At 37.5% G+C, this 21,599-nt stretch overlaps 1 protein-coding gene across 1 annotated transcript in view; it reads right to left on the minus strand.

Annotated features, from left to right (window-relative positions):
• Window positions 1-4,213: 4,213 nt before the first annotated feature.
• CSRNP3 (cysteine and serine rich nuclear protein 3) overlaps window positions 4,214-21,599 on the minus strand; it is a 70,158-nt gene continuing 52,772 nt past the window's right edge. The window contains exons 3-5 of the mRNA XM_005152642.4: window positions 13,097-13,356; window positions 7,157-7,453; window positions 4,214-5,257 (exon numbers count right to left, since the gene is read on the minus strand). Of these exons, the coding sequence (XP_005152699.2) occupies window positions 4,214-5,257; window positions 7,157-7,453; window positions 13,097-13,356 (1,601 nt within the window). The remainder of the gene's footprint in view (window positions 5,258-7,156; window positions 7,454-13,096; window positions 13,357-21,599) is intronic.

A 21,599-nucleotide genomic window follows, 5' to 3' on the forward strand; every position in this document is an offset into this window, starting at 1 on the left:
GCTGACTGACTCATTTAACTATCAGTGAGGAGGCTGAACTCTTATCTATAGCAAGTGGTGGTTGTTATCATAGTATAATCAATGATCTTAAATAAATGTCAACTGAAATTATGGTTCACTAGCAGGAACTTACATAAATGAACAACAGTAAAACTTTACAAATCTGGAACCTTCTGATCTAAATGGCATACAGCTCATCAAAGGATTATTAGAATTATTTTTTTTTTATTTTTTTTTAAAGGGGTGGTGAAGAAATATTAGAAACTTCTAATGAGCAGCTTTTTATTTACTAAAGGATGTTCCAGGGCATGAATTACAACTCTTGCGAAACAATCGCAATTGTTGCAGTTTTGTCAGAGAAGTTCTAATTTCACATCTAACCTCAGTTAAAGTCTTATATATAAATTTTAGCAATGCATTTTTTCCGAGAGGTAAATTTCACATTATATGCAAAAAAGCCATCCAGTTTTAGGTGCTGTTCAGAGATATCCTGTGTGAAAATTCTGTTGTAATTTAACAGAGGAAAGTGCTTTTATAGGGCTCATTTTTCTGAGTAGGTAGTATAATCGTAAACTATCTACCGATTTACTACCTGGCTTCTCAGGAGTGATCAGCAGTATCCAGATGTGTTGGAAATAAAGCTGATACAACTACCAGTAAACATTTCCACAGATTATATACTGTGTGAATACAGAAGCAAAGACTGCTGTTTGTAATTTCTAATAATACTTTTATCACACAGAAATAAGCTTACCCAAAATGAAAGGACTCATCAATATGAATATTAACCAACTGGGAAATAGAACACATCATATATTACTATACACTAGCCCAGAAGATAACATTACAATATTTCCCATCCCATGTTTTATTTTTTCTTATCTGAAGAGTACTTCCTTATCTTCTTCTAAATAAAACATCAAAGCCTAATCAAGGGCTGATTACACTCACTTATTTCTACAGCCTACTCTAGATTTCACAAATTAGCCTGTTTTGGTCAAGGCTGTGACTCTTGTTTTTTCACTCTAGTCAAATTATACATGCTAGAAAAGGCCTTGGCTTTGTTCTTTGCTGATACAGAATTGGCTGGGGAACAGGTTATGCCTGTATCAAAACAGGTTTCTACTGGTTTTGGATTTGGTTGTTTCTCTTCTGGGTTTGTTTTCTTTCCACCTCAGTATGAGTTTACTCCGTTAGAAGGCTTGTTGATATTATTAGTATAGCTACCACAAAATTTCCATGAATTATAAACAAATTTGACTTTGTAACTTGTTGCAAGAACTAAACAAGTTTTGGTTGCTTTATATCCCGAGATCAAATTTTGATCTGACCTGATGTTTTTTGATCAAGAACAAAGGTATTACTAGCTACATTATCACCAGGTAGTTAAGACTCTTTTTTCAACATAAATCTTTATTCTGCACATTTTATTTTGTGAGTCTCAGGAATGAGCTGCTTTAAAAAAGGGAAAATAGTGTAGCACAAGTTCTTTACATAGTCACTGCCTTCTCTACCCTATCTATTACAAACTACTGCTTGTTACAGGATGGGGCAGCACCCGATGACTGGATGGCAGAGAACAAACTTCTGAGTACTTTGAAGTGTATACAGATGCAAATATAGGGAGGCCTGGGCTCTCAAGCAAGTGCCAATGGAAATACTAAATAACTATCATCTCAGTATTTTAAAGCTTGCTGAGTTGTATTTTATTAAGTTAATCACTTAACTGTGCTTGCTAATATTATTAAAGATATTTTTCATGTGAAAGCAGGGGAAAGAAAATAATTTCTTATTGCTCAGTAAGGGGGTGAATAACAAACCAAAACAGTTCATTTAACTTTCCCCTGAGAAAAATACCCTGGTAAAAGTGTGCATGATCCTCCAACACACTCTGAGGTTAAAAAGCTGCTACTTATTCACAGCTACTCTCCCAGCTCAAGAAAAAACGGATTTGTGCTTTCGGTGCTGGTGTTGAGTGACAGTGCCAGATTGAAGCCTGCTATTAATGCAAGATGCCTAGATACACAGAGACTTGCTGCATTTGCCCATAGACTGTCTTGAGCAGAATAATATTAGATGCAAAACTATCAAGCTTTTCTTTAAAAATAAAGATGGGTATTTGCTGTGTGGAACTGGAGAATACATGTGCTTACCTGGCTACTCAACCGTTACAGAAAGAGACCATAGTTTCCTTAAAGGGGAACTGAGGCTAAGAAATTGCTGAGCCAGATAACCAACACGCCTGCACTTTCTCAGTAGATGGAATACATTGTAAGTGTGAAATCCAATCCCTAGAGAACTAGGACTCTTCAATGCAGTTCATATAAAACATGTAGGACTTCTTGTGGAAACAAATAAATAAAGAAACTGTTCCAGCTACTACATGGAGTAAAAATATTTTGCTAATTTAGCATAAAAATGAGAAATCATTTTGCCCAGATTTCATATAAAAACAAGTCAGCTTATTTTTTAAAAAAGCGTATTTTAAGTCTGGCAGTTTTCTACTGTACATGGTGTTTTAAAGAGCTTTTAAACCAGAAGAGTCACTGTTACAGAGCTAAAATTTACACTGTGTTTACATGCATACTGTTAACCATATAGATTTGACACAGATAAAAACTAAGACGCTGATCCTTATTTTGACAAAGAAGACAGGTCTACATTGCAACCCACTTGATGTGTAGTAAATAAATGTTCAGTATTAGAAGAACAAAAATTTTAAAATAAATAGATTTTGAAACCAAAATAAGGCAGTGCAGAATTATCGTGTAGAGAAAAGTATGTTTCTATACCTCTTTCTTCTAGCGGAAAGCGAGGTTGGTTAATAGATCAAAGGTTGAGATACAGCAGGTATTTTAGTTCGCATTTAATTTAAAACCAAATGAAGTACAGGGTAAGGGATATCCCCCCATGACGCACATGCCATTCTGCTTGCAAACTTTAGCAAATATAAAATTTTTGAGGCTATTTTTCTTCACTGAATCTACTGGTTGTTAATTAGACCAAATGATTCGGTAAATCTGAGATACAATTACAAGTCCACAAAAGCCAGTCTCGTTTCATAAAAACTGCTAAATATTTATGAAATCTAGACACTTCACACTTCCTTTTTTTCCATGCTTAATTTAAATTCTGACCAGCAAGAACCTGCTTTTCCAAAACTGCTTACTGACACATTCATAAACTGGCTTGGGAAAGACGTATAGATTTTGTCACAATGAATTTTAAGATCTTACATACACCTCAGAGTCTGGAGCTATGGCATTTCTCCAGAATAGTTCACAGTTCCCGCAGTTAATACAGTACTGCAAAATGGCACTAAAGTGCATAAATAGCTGAATGTTTGTTGAGCTAAAAGGTGCTGTGCAAGCTGAAGCTACTGCTTTGCCTTTATATAAAAGATCATTTTTCTTTGGGGAGGGGGTCATAGTTCTGGAATGCCACTGATTTTAATTTAAATGGAGGATTGTCTACCTTTCATCTTTCTAGAAGACATAAAACGCCCCTTTTCTGACTCTTCTGTTTTTCAAATATAGCAAACGAGAAAATAGTACACTCTAAAAATGCGCTTCAAAATAATTTACCAGAAATGGTATTTGAAAAAATTAAGAAACCAAAATGGAAGAATAGAAGGTACTCCAGATGAAGAGTGGACATGCTCTTTGTAACTCGCTATGGATCTTCTGCTCAAATGAACATGCTGTTCATTTTTCTCAAAACATGAGTACTAAACTACCATAAATAAAATACATACAGTACAGAACAATTAAAACTTTTTTGTACAGTAGTTACTTTTACATTAAACTTACCATCTTTTCAGATATGTTGAAAATTAGGACTCTAAACATCATTTTTTCAAACTATCATTTTTAACAATCTTGCACAGGCCCGACAATCAAAAACACGAAGCTTTGATTCAGATAGCTTGGCAGGTTTCACATACTTTGATAGGTAGGCTACTTTGAGATATGTTGGGTGTGGTTTGACTTAGGTGTTTTATTTTTATCAAAAGACAGTTTGATTATTCTTATTTAAATCTTTACATGAACTGGTTTTGTGCAATATCACTGCCAGTGTAGCTTGAGAAAACAAAATGTGTCTGGAACATTGACTGTAGTCCAAGTGTTGTCTACCTCTTAAAAAAGTAAGATTCCAGGAAATCCAGCGTGAGTGCACTTTGATAGAGGAAGTCAGTCCTAGAACAAATTTAATATTAAACAGGTACTGTTTCTACCACTGGTGATTTGATGCACTCTTCGTGCAGTCTGCTCTTTTCTGGGAGGTTTAATGAATTCTCAGCAGGGTGCTCCTGTACACGACTGTCGCCATTCAAAGCTGAAACAAACCCATCTTGAGAAGGACCTTTCAAGTATGAGTGAAATTCCACTTGAGGGTGACTTGGCCTATGCTCAGTGTATAAACTGTTACAGGGACCACTGCTATCACCTTCAGAAGATGAGCAACAGACAATCACTGAGGGGTTTGCAGAAGGGTAGTGAGGGCTGCTAAAAGTTTCCTCTGATTGCCGTGTGTAGTCAACAAACTGTTCTGAAGTCATGTTGTAAGGCACCAGAGAAAGACTACCGTTCTTGACAGCATCCCTTTCTGAGTAAGTCTCACTGATCTGGTTAGCAGTGCCAGCAACGTGGTTCTCTATTTGGTAGTACAGATTTGAAGAGTTAGTATAGTATGAGGCATTTTTAGAGTGGTTTTCATGCACAGCAGTTCCATCAGAGTAGCAAAGGACAGAAGGAAGAGGCACCATATCAGCATGGGAGCCCATGCTTTCTACAAAATCATCTGCTTTTTCTTCCTCCTCATCTTCCTCCTCATCTTCCTCTTCCTCTTCATCATCATCTGATTCACTAGGGGCTAAACTCTGTGTGCTAGAATCTGTAACTCCACTACAAAAGCTACTCCCATCTTCCTCTTCCTCCTCTTCCCCTGGGCAGTCCAAGTCCTCGGCTGACTGAGAATGCATAACCGCAGCCGGAGGTTCAGTTTCAATCTCAAAATTTTCTGCAATTGAATATTCAACCGGATGGGGTCCTGGACTCATAGAACTAGTGTGTGCACTTATCTCACTGTGGCAGCCATTTAGTGTCGGAACTTGCTGCTCTCTGTTTTTCTCCAATTCAAGTTTCATTATCGTGTGCAGAAAGTGAGTCCGTACACGGATAGGGTTAAATTCAATTCTACCTGCTGTATTGCTACAGCCTTCTTTAGTGCAACCGCATGGAAAAGACATACGATCCACCTTTTGAAGAAAAGAATACACATTAACAATACGCAGCTGGGGATATGGCAGAACCTAGACAGCCTAGAGAAGTACAATATGGTACAAAATGGTGTCCTCAACATAAAAAGGACATGGAACTGTTAGAACAAGTCCAGAGGAGGGCTACGAGGATGTTCGGGGGCTGGAGCACCTCCCGTATGCAGGAACATAGGCTGAGAAAGTTGGGGCTGTTCCGCCTGGAGAAGAGAAGGCTGCAGGCAGACCTCAGAGTAGCCTTCCAGTATCTGAAGGGGGCCTATAGGGATGCTGGGGAGGGACTCTTCGTTAGGGACTGCAGTGATAGGACAAGAGGTAATGGGTTGAAACTTAAACAGGGGAAGTTTAGATTGGATGTAAGGAAGAAATTCTACTGTAAGGGTGGTGAGGTACTGGAATGGGTTGCCCAGGGAGGTTGTGAATGCTCTATCCCTGGCAGTGTTTAAGGCCCAGGTTGGACAGAGCCCTGGGTGACATGGTTTAGTGTGAGGTGTCCCTGCCCATGGCAGGGGGGTTGGAACTATATGATCTTAAGGTCCTTTCCAACCCTAACTATTCTATGATTCTATAATAGTGAAGTGGGATTCACCTCAAGAAATGCACAGTCAAAGCTAACAATAATTCAGAGGAGTTAGCCCTGGAATTCAGCAGTACCCATAATGAACAGCAAGGGACACATACATGCAGCAATGTTGCAGAATAAGAAAAATGTTTCTATTCCATAGGTGAAAGCATTATACCGTGGAACCAAGAAAAAAAAAATCGGTAATTTTTCTATTTATGGATCTGCTACCCTTTTACTTCATGTTGTGCTCAGATCCTGGCAAAAGCATTACCAGAAAGCATCTTAAAATTTGGTAAAAATCATGGAAAATAGAAACCTATTGAGAGAAAATGAATTATATATAAAAAATTTTATGAAGTTCGCATTAGGAACACCTGACCACAGAAAGTAGGAATAAAAAGTGAAGTACATTTTACAAGATATTCCAGTCCATTGCAGATGCGATATTGCAAGTTCAACAGCCTGTGGGCAGAACTTCTATATCTCATAATATCCATCTTAAATTCCTAAAAATGTGTCCAAATCCACATTCTGGATAGTTTGGTTACATAGTTTGAGGTCTATGATTTTCATCTACACTGCAATACCCAAACATCAAATATGAATGCAGAGGAAAACCATATAACACAATCTAGTACATCTTCCTCACATGTGCAGATGAAAACAGGACCAGCAAAGAGAATGTATTATTTAAAATGGCAGAGAAAGTTTAGCTTGGATTTAAGAGAAGCTGAAAAATGCATTCAGGGACATTCCTTTAAGGATATTTACAGCTGTACATAGGACACTATGTACAATACAAAATGCCTTTTTAGTATGCAGAGGAAAAAAACTACCTGCTCTATTAGCAGATGTATTTTTCATTGCCTACATGCAAATTTATCTTGCAGCCTTTTTAAGCATCATGCATGTTAAATAAAGCATCATTTATTGTTTCTCATTGAGTTTGGACTATAATTCACGTTTGGGGAGTATGTGAGTTGTCTCTAAAATGAAAGGTAATATCCCTTCTTAAGTCTGCAGGCTACTGATTCTTCTGTTGTCTGCAGCTGCCTATTTAGATAAAGGCCAAAGAGGAATATGAGGAGTAGGTTATTTGTATAAGAACAAAAAAAAAACCCCATACCCTGAACAACATATGTGCCTAAATCAACCATAAAATAAAGATGTTTAAGGAGATTGTTGGTATCACATATCACATACTTACAAAGCTAGGCCTAAAATAACTGGTTTAACATCCACAAGTTTTATTGTCTAATACTTAACATGCACACCTACCCAGCCCCTTGTTAGTTAAATAAGATAGAGGCATTTACCTGACATTTTATGCCTGCGAGACTGCAAGTGCAAGTTTCTGGATCACAGAACACACGGCAATCACAGCCACAATCCTCTCTGGACAGTCGGATGGCCCGCAGCTCGTGTTTTTCTTCTACATCAATCTTCTTCACTCCAGAAGCTCTCAGCAATGCCCTTCGCTTTTTTGTTGGCAGAGGTTGTAGAAAGAAGTACTCATCTACTTCAGTGTTGTCTAAATCAATATCATCATCAGAAATGTCATCCAGCGTCAGCGTATTAGCTTCCTCAGATTCCACTGTACCATTCTTTGTCATCTGTTGCATAGAACAATTTAACAAAGTCCTTTAACTATACTCTCACACATGTGCCATATATGCAAATAGATGCAAATACATGTAATTCATTATGAATGTGCACAACCATATGTAACACAACTACAGGGTTCATGAAAGTTCTTTGACAGAGAAAATTGCTTGAGAATCGAGAGAATATCAAATGTTATAGGGCAGACAGATGACATTCACTACAAAAATATATTTTCTCAGTCTCAGGTTATTCAGTTTAAGCACACAGCAAATGTGAAACAAGTGCAGATATACTATTTATTCTGTCATGTAATAAATCCTTTTTATTATTGTTCTATGAAATAATTTTTCTTAAAATGGAAAAACAAACAAAACCCCCAGATTCCCAATGTTCTCCTTGCTCTATGTTGATGGGGCTGATTTATAATAGCCAAGCACCTGGTCTCCTGCTTTTGTGGAGAAGACATGGTGCAACTGTGTGATAATTATACACTGGTGAAGTCTCAAGTCTCATCTGCCTCAACAGTTTCATGAGAGGCACCACCATGACCACAGAAAAATAGTCCCAGTGAATGTAATTTGAATGTTTCTTACCTATAGAAAAAAACACAGCCTTCTAATTCTTTCTCTGTTTTGCCTTACTTACTTGCAGAAAGTTATGGCTTGCCCTGTTATCCCAAATAATTTTTTAGGCACCGGTCTTAAATACAGGTAAAATAAGGAAGCCTTATCTAACATTGCCTGTCTCTTGTGTATTTCAGTGCTTAGACATTTAACAATTGTCACTGTAAAGGTTCCTCCCACTTCTTTTGCTCCTAAATCCTGTCTTCTCCATCTACCTATGCTGTTGTGCATCTACCTAAGCTAAGCAGTCCTGAATCTTACCCATTTCAATATTTCTACTTTTACTATATTCACAGCTGTTTGATTTTCCCATTGTTTGTCCTTTCCACAATCTTTTCGATTGTAACTGTCATTTATGGCATTATTGAGTTACTTGACAGTGAACTCCTACTGACTGCTTACTCTTAGAAACTGCAGTTTTATGTTTGTAATGACTGTGTAAGCCAATCACAGAAAAAACTCCCAACCAATTATTCCCAACTTGTAAAGTCAGGTTAAAAGCAATACTATTCCCTCTGGAGGAGAACAGCATCGGTGTCACGACTGGTAGTCCTTACATATGGTATACGTGCACACATTGTGCACAAAGAAAAATCCTCCTGAGATCAGTAATCATCCCTTCTTAGGAATTCAGCACCATATTTAGCTCATGCAGAGGTGTTCTGCCACTTCCACAACCCTGCTTTATAGGCATTACTGTTTCCTTTGCTTTTCAATGTATTCTCAATCTCTCTCCAAGACTGCTGCCTGTAAGAGCTGCCATCATTTTATTTCATGTTTCAGTTTGTTTACTGTGTCTGTTACCCCTATGACATTCAAATCTCTTTATGTGTGTACACTTCTGCCTCTTTCTTCATCTTCAATGCAGCCATTTCCAAAACGTCCTCTCAAACTTCCCTCTGATTGCTCTTTTTACTCTATTTTCTATTATGCATTTCCCTTTACAGTGGATGGAAAGGAAGGGGCAAGAGCTCCCTCACTGAAGCTGCTACCAATTGACCTGCCTGGCCCTGGCACAATGGAGAGATTATTTACAGCAGGTATTTCAACATTATTAGTTCAGTAAGGTAGGAAAGACAACATTAGAAGTCATCCTTTTTCTGTATAATCTACTGTGAGGGACAGGTAAATCCACAGAGTGATTAAATGCACCTTGAATTAGCTACCTTTAGCCAGTGGGAGGAATATTCCGCTGCACATGCAACTCAGCCTGAATGTTCAAATCCCAAATGGCATCATCCTCGATTTTTTTATATGTTTTTCTTTTTTTTTTTTGTTAGCTAAGTAGTATGTAACAGGAGAATGACCTACCTAAGAATTCTGGATTCTCTAGATTTAAATACACAAGGCTCATACCAGTCCTTGAGCAGATCACTGTTATTTAAATGCCTACCAGAATTTAAGTTGGAAGCTGGGGAAGAATTCTAATCCCTGCTCCTGTAATTATTTTAGCATTTTATTCAACTAGTATTTAATAAAAATTCAATTTCAGGGCTCTTACCCATGAGGTGAATGCTTTCACTGCTCAGCTTACAAAGGCACCCACAGAACTGTACCAAACCTGTCATGCATTTCTCCTCCTTCTCCTGCAAATCTTAACTGCTTTGTCACACACAGAACAAACTAATTAACGAAATGGAAGATCTGAAGAGTTCTTGAACAAGTTATTGTGTAACTACAGAAGGAGGAAGATTACCAAGACCCATCAAATACATTTTCCAATACAGAACTTTAGGGGAACATTAAGTTCTCTCGATTGTCATAATATTGCTCATCTGAATTAAACTTGATATGTAGATGGGTTAAATTTCTCTCATAAAGCTCAAGGTTAATGTCATAACAACACAACAGGGCAAGGGCCAATGAATATGTGAAGCCTTTGGGTGAAATTCACTTCAACTGTAAAATGTGAAAAATTCAGGTTAGCACCTTTGCCTGCCCTAGCTGGAAATTATTCCTTACAGCTTCCCACAAAGGAAACCAACTCTGTCCATAGACCAAGGAGCCTTAACATCACTACCATCATGCTAATAATTTTAACAGATCCTAATTTGAGGAAACATTATGAGTAAGCAATAAGGACTATTTCACCTAATTTATCGTGCTTACTCATACTGTTTTCTCAAATTACAACGTATTAAAGCAAAGCCTACCTTGTACCTTTCATCTTGACAAGATGGCTTTTACATCCAGAATGCCCTTAGATTCTTCACACTCTGCCGCTGACAAGTGTTTGTTTATGCCACTGTCAGCAATGTTTACACCAAAGCCGTGGTGCTAAATGGCTATAGTGATTTGACAATGATTTTAAAGCCTTTATCTGGTTTTAATTAAGAGAAGCTTATTTCTCTCTTCACTTTTAGCATGTAGAATAATAAACTGCACTTAATATTATGAGACAGAATTTCAAAAACCCCACAAACAAAACAAAACAAAAAACCCCCAACCCCCAAACTGAAACAAAACAAAAACCTGAACAGAGAACTGAAATTTAAAACCATAAAGAAAACCCTTTTCAAGTAAACTTTGCCCTACTTCATTTGCTCACTTTCTTTTTGTGTGCTGTACAGTAATTCTGATGCAAATCCTGATTAGTGCATTTTCATTAAAGATCATAATTGCTGACATTGTCACCTTAGAATGCTACAGTGCTTTGGTTTTGTGTTAATCCAGAAACCATAAGAATGACCATGTGGTTCTTCCACCTCTACAATTGGAAATGAGCAAGACCAAGTTGTTTTAAGCAAATAAAACACACTGAGTGCTTTACAGCAACTCTTCACTAGTTCAGTGAGTCCTGGATTTAGTCTGGGGAGGGAAAGTAGTTTTTATTTGATTTTTTACCCCAAATGTATAACTAGAGATGTAACTGAGCTAATGGACTACTTCAGAAAGTAGGTTTTCTGTTCCCTATTTTTTCATACATGCTGGAGAGTAAAGAGAAATATTTTACCCTAGTAAAAGATTTAACACTAGTAAGATGTTAACAGTTTTAAGCCAGTCTCAGGATTCTGAAGACCTAAACACAATTTCTCAGTATTTGAATTTAAACTTTGAAGTCAGCGTACCAGTCTCAGTATGTGCTAGTATTGTCACATCAACTGCTGAGGACCAATGAAGAAAGAACCCCGCCACTCCTGAATTAAGTGTAGGGAAAAGGACTTTTATATTTGGTAAAAGGAAGCAATTAAAATTAGGACAGAGAGAGGAAAGCAAATCAGGCTTTCCTTACTGAATACTTACAAAGAAATGTAAGAAGAACTTAACAGTCACAATAAAGATTATCATCCACTTAAACAAGTGACTGGGGAGGTGGAAGAACATACTGTATTTGGAAGAGGAGCAGGAAGTAGAGTCCATGTCCCAGAAAAGGGGGTTGGCTGGTTTGAAGTTAATGAAGAAAAGAGATTCATCCCACCCAAGGGGAGACTTAACGAAAGTACACAGATCCGAGCACTGTTCCATACAGATGAAGGCAAAAAGGCTTTATCCAATCTCTAGAAGTAAATAGGACCTGTGATTTTTCTTAATTTACTTTCTAGCTATAAAAAGGAAAAGCTAAAGATTTGCATGCCTTACTATTCTTTACCCACTCCACTGGGATTCCTGGAAGCCATCCAAGGGAACTACACAGAGTCATTGGTTACACTGACAGAGCTCAATTTACACTTGGTGCTCTGAAGACGCTGTGATATGAGATGTTCAGAGGCATAATCTCTGCTAGTGATAAATCACACTCCAGCCTTTGGCTTCCAACCTGTCCAAATATCCATCTTTAATTTGCCTTTATCCTGAGTGGTTTTATGTTTGTTTGCTTTCATTATGACAGTTCACATTTTATGAACTATTCAAAAATAGATTTACCTATTCAAATAATAAAAAAAAACAAAAAACAAAAACCAAAAAACAACCGAACAAGAACCAAAAACCAACCAACCAAACAAAAAAACCCACATGAATTAGGAGACTGAGAAAAGAAAGTAATTACAATAGTAAGGGTCATACACACTTCTTTGGGAGGCCAGACACAGGACTCATGAACATGGCTCCTTCTACAGGAAAAATACTGAAAGGCATTTCTTAAACTTAGAGGGTACCTGGGCAACTGCAGTAGTATCTGAAACAGATTTAGTATCACAAAATGGGCTATGGAGCACAGCAGTTTAGCTACAACTCTAAATATTGTTCACTTAATTACAGGATTCATCTGAAAAAGAGCCTGAAATATATGTAACACAAGTCATTACACAGGAAGTGTTTCATCCACTGCAAAAACATAACAAACCCAGAAGTTCTGCTACCAGTTTTAAAGAGCCATAAGGGACACTTCCAAGAACACAATCCTCTTTTCTAGATTCCTCTACTCAAATACAGTCTCTTTCCTCTCCTATGCTACATTTAAATAAAGAGCTTCAAAACTGTAGCCAAGATTTGTTCTGGCTAAACTGATAGAGCCAGTTAATTTCTCTGACACATTCCTTCTTCAACATAGACATCCTCTGGTGAAGCATTACAAATATGACCATATAAATTGGTACACTGAAAAAATAAGCATTTTTAGTATTAGTTTGTTACTGTTAGCCAAATTCACTCAAGTTGGCCAAGAAAATAAGCTCTTTCACTTCCTATACTTAGGATGCTACTATTCCCTTCTCTAATGGCACTGTGCAAGGGCTCAGAAGACTCAGTCTCTCCCTGCCACTTCCAGACTTCTGCTGGACACCCTATTCAAGGCTAACTTTCACCACTCTCTGCCTCTGTTTTCCTCTCTGTAGGAAACAGGAAGTAAATAATCTTGCTGTAAAGCACTCTGAGACACACATCAATAAGAGCACTTGGTAATACTGAACAAAACCAATGTGTTCAGTAAAAAGAAAAATAGAACTTAAAAAAAGAAAAATGCCATTGTTTTGACTGAAAATGGAGGTGACAGAAAGGAAATGGTTTTGTTTAACACACATGTACTGGGGCCATATAGCTCTGTCACTGTTCATTTAAACAGGGATCAAAGTCTTGAACAATGTTTACCTTTAATTTTAGAGAATTGAGTTTTTCCTCCCTTAGGTGTTCTCTTAACATCTCTCGGTGAAGCCTCTCCTGTTCCATCGCAAACTCTCCAAGCGTGTATTGGCGCACACTGTTGTGGCGAGTAGACATTCCCAGTGTGCTTCCCCCTTGGCTGGGAACGCTGGTGAATCCTTGCCTTCTCGTGAAGTAATACACAGTAACACAGTTAAAATGGACATTTTTTGCTCTCTTCCGCTTCTCTCTCTTCAGGATTGAAGAAGCTAGAACAGATGGAGATCACAGTATGAGTGATAACTTGCAGTCATATAGCAAATTCATCACTTGTGTAGTTCCACCTACCTTAGCAGTACCTGACTGTACACAATGAAGTTCTGACATGTGCAGTTAAAATGAGGAGATAACATTAGAAATACTTACTATATCTATAAACCTAAAAGCCCTTACAAACTGTTACAATCATAAACACTATTATCTACTTTAGACCAGAAATTCTTGGCCAGGACTGTTGTTCCACAGCATTATGAGCATGTTTTTCCTTTTACCAAAGAAGAAAACAAATCCCAAGAAAATTAACTTTTTTCACAGTGTCACCTCAAAGATCCACTGACATGCTGCCTTTCAAACCCCTGCAAACAAAGCAATGTTGCATGTGACAGCAGTGAGGAGAACAACAGACCCAATCTCTCACAGGTCTACACACACCATTACTATTCTGTCAGCAAAGATTAGCTGTAGAGATCTGCAACTACATATTTAAAGCATTGGATCACATTGGCAGAAAATATTTCTATCTCTTACAATCCAAAATGTTAGAAATTAGTGTTAGAAAAACTATCAAGGTGGTATGTCTAGTGCTTCAGACTGAGAAATTAGTACCATCATCATAGAATAACATAGGAATAATACTGATTAACAAGATCCACTTTTTCTTTACTTTCATCCTCTTTCTGCTGCCACCCACTGAATACTTAGTGTGTATATATTTTATGTGTAGAATTTTGACAAAAAATTAAATCTATTTCTTTTCTGATTCCCCTCACACTCATGTGCAGTTTCTCAAGCACATATGCAGTATCATAGAAAATGGATTTGTTTACAAAGAGATGTCAAATTTTAACTGTTAAATATTGTCTTTTTTTCTACAGACATTTAGTAACTCCTTCCAACAATGCTGATCTATGGTTTCTCACTAGTAACATTGGTCAGCCTTTTGAGAAGGAAACAGAAAGACACAAATGTTAGATAAGAGACACCACTTGATTTTTAAGATGACCAACCTGATTTATTTGATTTATTGCAAAATAGCAACAGAATGTTGAGAATGTAGATAGGTAAGTCATTGCTTTGCAGTTTACAAGCAACAACTGAGCAGGTGTGAATTATCCTTTTGCACCCTTAGCAGATGTGAGCTATCTGCCAGGATTCAGGCAGTAAAATGATTTAAAAGGTGCCTGACTACTCTAGAAAGACTTGGAACTATTCTGTAAGAGCAGTAAAAACAACAAAGATGTACACTCCAAATCTAAAACATCCAACCTAGAGAGTGAGAGCACATAGGCTTCAACCTTGGTTTTGTAACAGGTCTGGTTTATTGTCACCCTTAAAACAGACTTAATTCTCCAATATTACTATATAGTGAAATGTTAAATCACCACAAATGTGAATACTCCAAACTTCTAAATGAATTAATTCAGTCTAACAAACAGCATAATCTACCTATATGAAAACCAAATTTCATATATATAATAATACAATAGTATATTATAAAATACAGTCCTAAAACCAAATTTCAGACAGTATGCCTGTTGACATAATCATAAAACGATTTGGGGCTCAGAAAAACACTATAATAGTGTTATTTTTCCTAAATACTGAAAAGCAGCTGAAAGTATGGCTTACTGTATAAATAAGATGCACTTCTTCAGATATGCTGCAGGTATGTTAGATGAAAAATATGAAACACATAAATAAGCTCAGGTCCTATAGCCACTTAGATGCTCTCAGTGAAGGGTGCTCCAAGAAAGGCATAGGAAGTACAGACAGGAATCAAAAGATAAACTCTGTCACATTAGGCTTGTTAAAACTAACATCCATGTTTTAGCAAATCTCATATCAACAGAGCCTGAGAAAAATATTTACAGGAAGCTTTTAGTGTGGTTTATTTTGTTAGAAGAGACCAGTTCATAGTGATCTAGTTCATAGGGGTGTGTCACTTTTGTCCTAACTTAGATAGTGTTTCAACCTACTGATCTTTTTCATATATGCCACAGTTTCAAAACAAATCTACCTTAATAAAGCCAATTTTTTAGACTTTAGAGGACAGGGTATTTTTGATATTGTGTCATTCTCTTTCAATTCAGCATGAAAGCAAATACTCTGAGTCAGAACCTTCACTGCCTATATGCTCTTACGCACAAGAAAGTGCATATTAAAAAATCCTGCTTCTGCTGAAGAAGCAGATACATCTGCTGGGAGGTATCCAATTTCTGATACAACAGTATTGATGTTATTTGGCTCTCAACTGGATCTTGCCCTTATTTCAGAAGAAATATTGACAGCTACTGCAGGGCAAGCAGCTGCTTTACTAAGAAAAAAGAACCAGCCACAAATGAAATGAGAGTTAAAAATACACTAAAATAGTAAAGGAATGATAGAACATTAATCTTAAATATATATATATATATGCTTCATGAGTAATTAGAAGGTAATTGTGCCTATAAAATTGCACAAGCTGTGAATGCCTTTGAATCCTCATCTGTAAACTTCAGTATCTACCACATAAGGTCTACATTTATAGCAATTTGTTTTAGACCTTAGCTATGGAATTCCTGACATGGCTGCTTACTGGCAGGAATACCAAATGCTGCAATAAAAGTGCTTCCATTTAAGTCTGCCAGTCTCTTTATGGAAGAGATACTACCTTCATACTGCTTTCTATACATAAGGAAATCAACCTTCAGTTTTATTCACAGGCTACACACTAATATTAACAGTTAATTGAAGCTAGGCAGAAGACTGTGATCTAATTACTTCCAGCTGAAAAACAAAAGAACATCATCTATGATAAAAACTAGATTACAGGAATGAGCTTTTCCTCTACATGGATTCTTGGGTGGGGTGGGTGTGCCCATGTGCATGCTGTCAAAATTTAGAATGTGAATTTCAGACATCACTGTACGTTTATGCTCAAAAGTTTGGTCAGCAATCTCTCTCAGTAGGACTGTCATGAGCTGTCTTTCCATTAACACATTTCTCCAACCTTTTTTATAGTTCTTATCACTTTCAGTAATTACAGTATCAGTGCCACACCATCACAGTTGCTTGTTTGGGGTTTTTTTTCACAGATCACTGACAAAATGTTAAGATAGAATTAAGCTGAACTTGAAAATGCTGTTGTACCTGCATTGTAACTGCATGTAACTGCAATACCACCAGTGCTATAAACCCAGCAGTATACAACTGTAATGAAGACAATAAGAGCTGACATGCATTTGTTATAAATTACATCAAAGTTCACGGCTTTATTTATTAGTATGATAGTTCTGAGTCAGACAAATTCTATGATAATCTGTGTAAGGGAACAAGCACGTAAACATTCAGAGCCCTCAGACTGCACATGATTATTTTTTCTGAAACACATCCTATCTTTTGGGTTTGCTTCTCTCTCACCTAAGAGCTCATTAAAGGGAAGAGCTAAGGCTACAGTCATCTCTTCTGTGTTACTGCTAGGAAGTAGTCAGAATATATTCATATTTATGAGAATACTGTTTACAAGAACAGATCAGGCAGGAACTGCAAAAGATTACAGGATTTTGATTATGCAAAAGCATAGGTTAGAGATGTCAGCAAGAGGACTGGACAGCTGTGACTAACTCAGTAACCAAGGACACAAAAGGAAGCACCACAGAGGTGCTGTATTCTTGCTCTACTACTCTTCCTAAAGTCTCTGAGGAGAGAGATGCCTTAAAGTGACTTCAAAAAATTATTAAATATTGAATGCAACTATTGAACAATTTTCCAACATCAGGGACAAAGCTATAACTTATTCATTCTTATTGCTTCAAGCCAACCAGAACTGAGATTCTCAGCTCATCTTATCAAGAGTTGGGGCATATGTTATTTTGCGTGCACTGTACCTTACATGCTACATTCAAATCTGTTGTAATTACTGCTAAGGACATTGCTTAGCTCAAGACAGAGCAGAAGGATATACAAAATACATATTTTCTGATATACTGGAAAGCATGAACATATGGCCAGACAAAATTTACTGACATTAACCAGTTACTAAGCTCCCTTCAGAATGAAGGATGCAGACTGTGCAAGCTTGCATGCCTCTTGGGAGTCAGTTGAAAAGGTTTTGCAGGGAAGCAAAAACCTGAAACCTAAAAATTTATCCATAGAGAATGTAAACACCACACTTTTCTAGAAGAGATTTAGTAACAGCTTCCCTGCTTGGTCAGTCTCAAGAAACTATTTACATGCCATCTGCCTGTGTAACAAGTGGTGTCAGGGGATGCCACTATCAGCTGTTCTGCACAAAAAGGGTGACAGGCAGAGTGTGTGTAGGACTGTAGTGATGAGACTTTTTAGCAGCTGCTGGACACATGCTGTCAGCAGGAACTAGTTGCCACCATCTCCTTCTAGCAGTTCAAGGCGAGTGAGGATGCTAAAGGGAACAGGAATATTCACCATCACCAAAAACTGTCCTATGGATCACACATGATCTTTAACAGATTTATATACTACAAGACTGATGAATTCCATTGGGGGAAAAAATGCATCATTCTTGTGTATTTAAACAACTAATATAATTTTTAGTTCTATGTTTCAAGATTATATGGAATTAAACATTTTTGACAGATACATAAGTACTGTAATGCATAGAAATTATCACTTAGAGGGAAGGATGATACTGATAACAATTACCACCACAGAACTCTCTCAGAAAAGGTCACTATATCTGAACACAGATATCTGCAAATTGTCAAAATTCCTCATCTTGAAACAACATCAAATGACGAAATTTTGATTTTTGGCTTTTGGCATTCAAGTGTCTCAGCTTCTGGGTTTAGCAGGGCAGAGCTCAAGTTAATGACCTGCTGGAAACTGGCCTGCCTCCTCATGGGGCCCTGTCAGGTCCTGTAAGCTGATCAGCTGCCATGCAAAACCAGCTGCTGCAGATGTAGCACAGCCCCGTCAGTGCAGCACTCAACCTGAGCTAACAGCCACCACACAGGTCATGAACACCACGTACCATTTATGGCAAAACTGCACTTATCTCTAAACAAAATTCCTACAGTTGGGGCCAAAAGAATCAAAGGAAAACTCTAAATAGCAAACAGTTATTTAACTCAAGCATTGCTAACCCATCCCTTGCTCTTTGTGCTTACCCTTTTGCTATCTTTGTTCATGATGTGCCTGCACAGATACACAGCAGAGTGCATTTTATTCATCCGTTCCTCAGTTATTAACCTCTCTCCCTCATAGCAATTCTCTTTATGCACAACATTTTTAATTTATTTCATAACTACATACAATGTTTCTGCCATTTCACTTCATGCAAAATTCCTGGCATATGTGCTTTTTTGAATATTGAACATACAGGGAATCTCTAAGGTTTCCAGAATTTAAGAGACCTGCAGAATGCCTAAATACTACATACCAGGGTTTTTTATTATAGCCCTTCAGTTTTCAGTATTTCAGTAAGGTCCTTTTTTGGTCAGTGACTGTAGTACACAGTAGAGATAACTGTTCAGCAGCCATTTAAGTGATTTATTCATAAGGCTGCACACTGCCATGGAACAAGCTTTGCCTAATTCAAGACAACCTTTTTCCACACATTACCACTGTCCCACACCACCACTCATCCAGATAGCACAGACTAAGGCTTGACTCTAAGGCTGTCTTACCCAACCTGTGTTTTATTAAACACGAACACCAACTATCAAAAGATTAAAACCAGAATAAACACATAAATATCATTATGGTTGTTCCCATAGGTGATAAATTTTGCACCATCTCCTACACTGAGACACAGTCATAACTGTTATTACCAACATTCTTATTTAAATGGTTGCAATTTAAAATGGTAGCATTTTACCTATCTAAAAAGTACAATTTCTATCACCCAGTGGCTAAAAGTAATGCATACAAGATAGTTTACCAGAAAGACAGTGTTCCTCAGATCAACTTTTTTTCTAAGATTAAAGGTACTTGATCAAGTGCATTAAATGCATTTTTCCAGACAGTGTGGCCCATATGTGTGCATGAAACACATACACACTGTGTGTGTGGCCACAATAACTCAGTTTTCAGAGATACTCCAAAACTTAAAATTCAAAACTGAAGAAAGTATCAATGTAAATATATACATATATACAGTTATCATGAAAATAACAACAACCTTAAACAATAAAACTGTCCTGTAGAATAGCTTCCATGGTTGCTGTTCTTTTTCACTTAGGCTGCTGCCTCATACATCTCTGTCACAATCATGATTAATGGGAGAAAGGCAAATACTACACATAGCTGTCTGACAATAAAACTTCCCTGTCAGATTGATCCTGGTTAAAGTAGGTTGTACAAAGCACTGATCTGGGCTGGAATTCTGTCACTAAACAAACATAGCAAGGGAGGAAATACTTCCTGGGGTTGGGTTGGGAAAAGACTCCTCAGTGAAGGTGGCAAGAAAACGAGAGCCATTCAAGTCACATGAGGTTAGAGAATGTCCACCAACAGCTAACAAGAGAATAAAGTAATATATATGGCAAAAAAGTGTAAACGTACGTCCAGAGGAATGAGTGAACAGACAAGGGTGAAGAAGGATGCACAGATTTGTAACAAATCACTGTCAGTATTTTTGTAATATATTTAAATGTGACTAGAACACTGTGGTTAGAGACTGTGCTTGTAGGTATATGGAAGAAATCATCAAGTCCTCCTGCTGAGTTAGTTTCAAACAGTCATTGCCATCAAGTTATTTCTACCAACATGTTCACACAAGATTTTTTTTGTACTTACTTTAGTATTGCAAACAATTTTTTTCTGTATTATTGGCAGACTGAAGAACTTTATTTGTAGCTCATTTTCTACAGCTTAATCAAAGCAGCTCTCTAACTTCTGAAACTGTGCCCTTCTTTCCTCTCCCTATCACCCACCAGGGCACTTTGAAAGCATGGAGTGGGATGCTAGAAGCAGAGGAGATTACTACTGATCTCTGCATACAGGGGTGAGCTGTAATATATTTCTTACATTTGGGTAAGAGATGTCATCACAGGCCCATCCAACTCCCAACAAAAGTACTTTTACAAAGGGGAAAATCAATATTTCCACTAGCAGTCCCGGGTATCTTTATGAGAATCATCCAAGTCTCATTTGTATATGAATAAATTATAACCAATGAAATAGGTAAGCAACAGTAATAATGCACTGGTAGATGGAAACAAAGTTTTCATTAATTGCTCCCACATGCATACAATGCACTACACAGCCCCACTTTTCATTTGTCTTTGAACATCCCCATTTTCCTCTCTGGGCAGTAGAGGTACAGCACTGGCAAACCTGTGAAAGACACAGTGGTCTCTTCTGTGTGTTTAGAAGCCAAAACAGAGCCCAAAATCTCCCACTCCAGAAGAGATCCCACTGCAGCTGTATTTGTCTACAAAAGCCTGCTTCCTAGTTTGACAAAATCCTGATAGGAATAACATTTTAAGCCCATAGTGTTTTTCAAACATTTTTCACTGAGAAAACTGGTAGCTCTTTGATTATGAAACACAAATGATTTCAGTTCTGGCTGAACTCCAAGACATAAGCACTTTCTTCTGCTGTCTCAGCTATTCTCCTGATGTCAAAGGCACATTAAAATAAATGTGAACCATATGGCTAGCCAGCAGATTACTAGCACTCCTGCATCAATGAGGGCAAAGCAATTCATTGTCACCAGCGCAGAAATATCTTACACACATGAACATTTCAAAAGGCTGGAAAAACCATGTATGAGGCAGCCTTTTGGATTAAAGCCCTATCTTGGACCAGAGGAAATGCTGCTTTTCTTTTTGTCTGCTTTTTACACACTCTCAACGCCATATAAACCACTATGGCAAGAAGGATTAACACTATCCTCCACCTGCTCCACTGACTTTCCCACGCCATGTTTCATCAAGTCTAACATGGCAGAACTGCAAAGCCTAACCCATCATGGTAACCCAGGTCAGAACATCACTTAAAAAAGCCATCTTGCTCTGCAAGTTTCACAGAAAACAAAAACATGGAAAAAGGTCATATTCCAGAAATTGCTTCTATGTCTATCTCCTACCTCCCAAAAGACATCTTTCTAAGAGTTTCCATACACTGAATTCACAAATTTTAAATGCTTAATGATTACATGCTTTCCCTCAATGCTGGGAATACACATTAGAAGGGAATGCTGTGACACACAATATACGCTCCAAAAGAAATGTGGGCTTGGAGGCAGGGAGGTATTTTCTAAAATAGATTTGAA

This window comes from Melopsittacus undulatus, chromosome 8 (assembly GCF_012275295.1).
Source record: "Melopsittacus undulatus isolate bMelUnd1 chromosome 8, bMelUnd1.mat.Z, whole genome shotgun sequence".
In the NCBI taxonomy this organism is placed as follows: domain Eukaryota; kingdom Metazoa; phylum Chordata; class Aves; order Psittaciformes; family Psittaculidae; genus Melopsittacus; species Melopsittacus undulatus.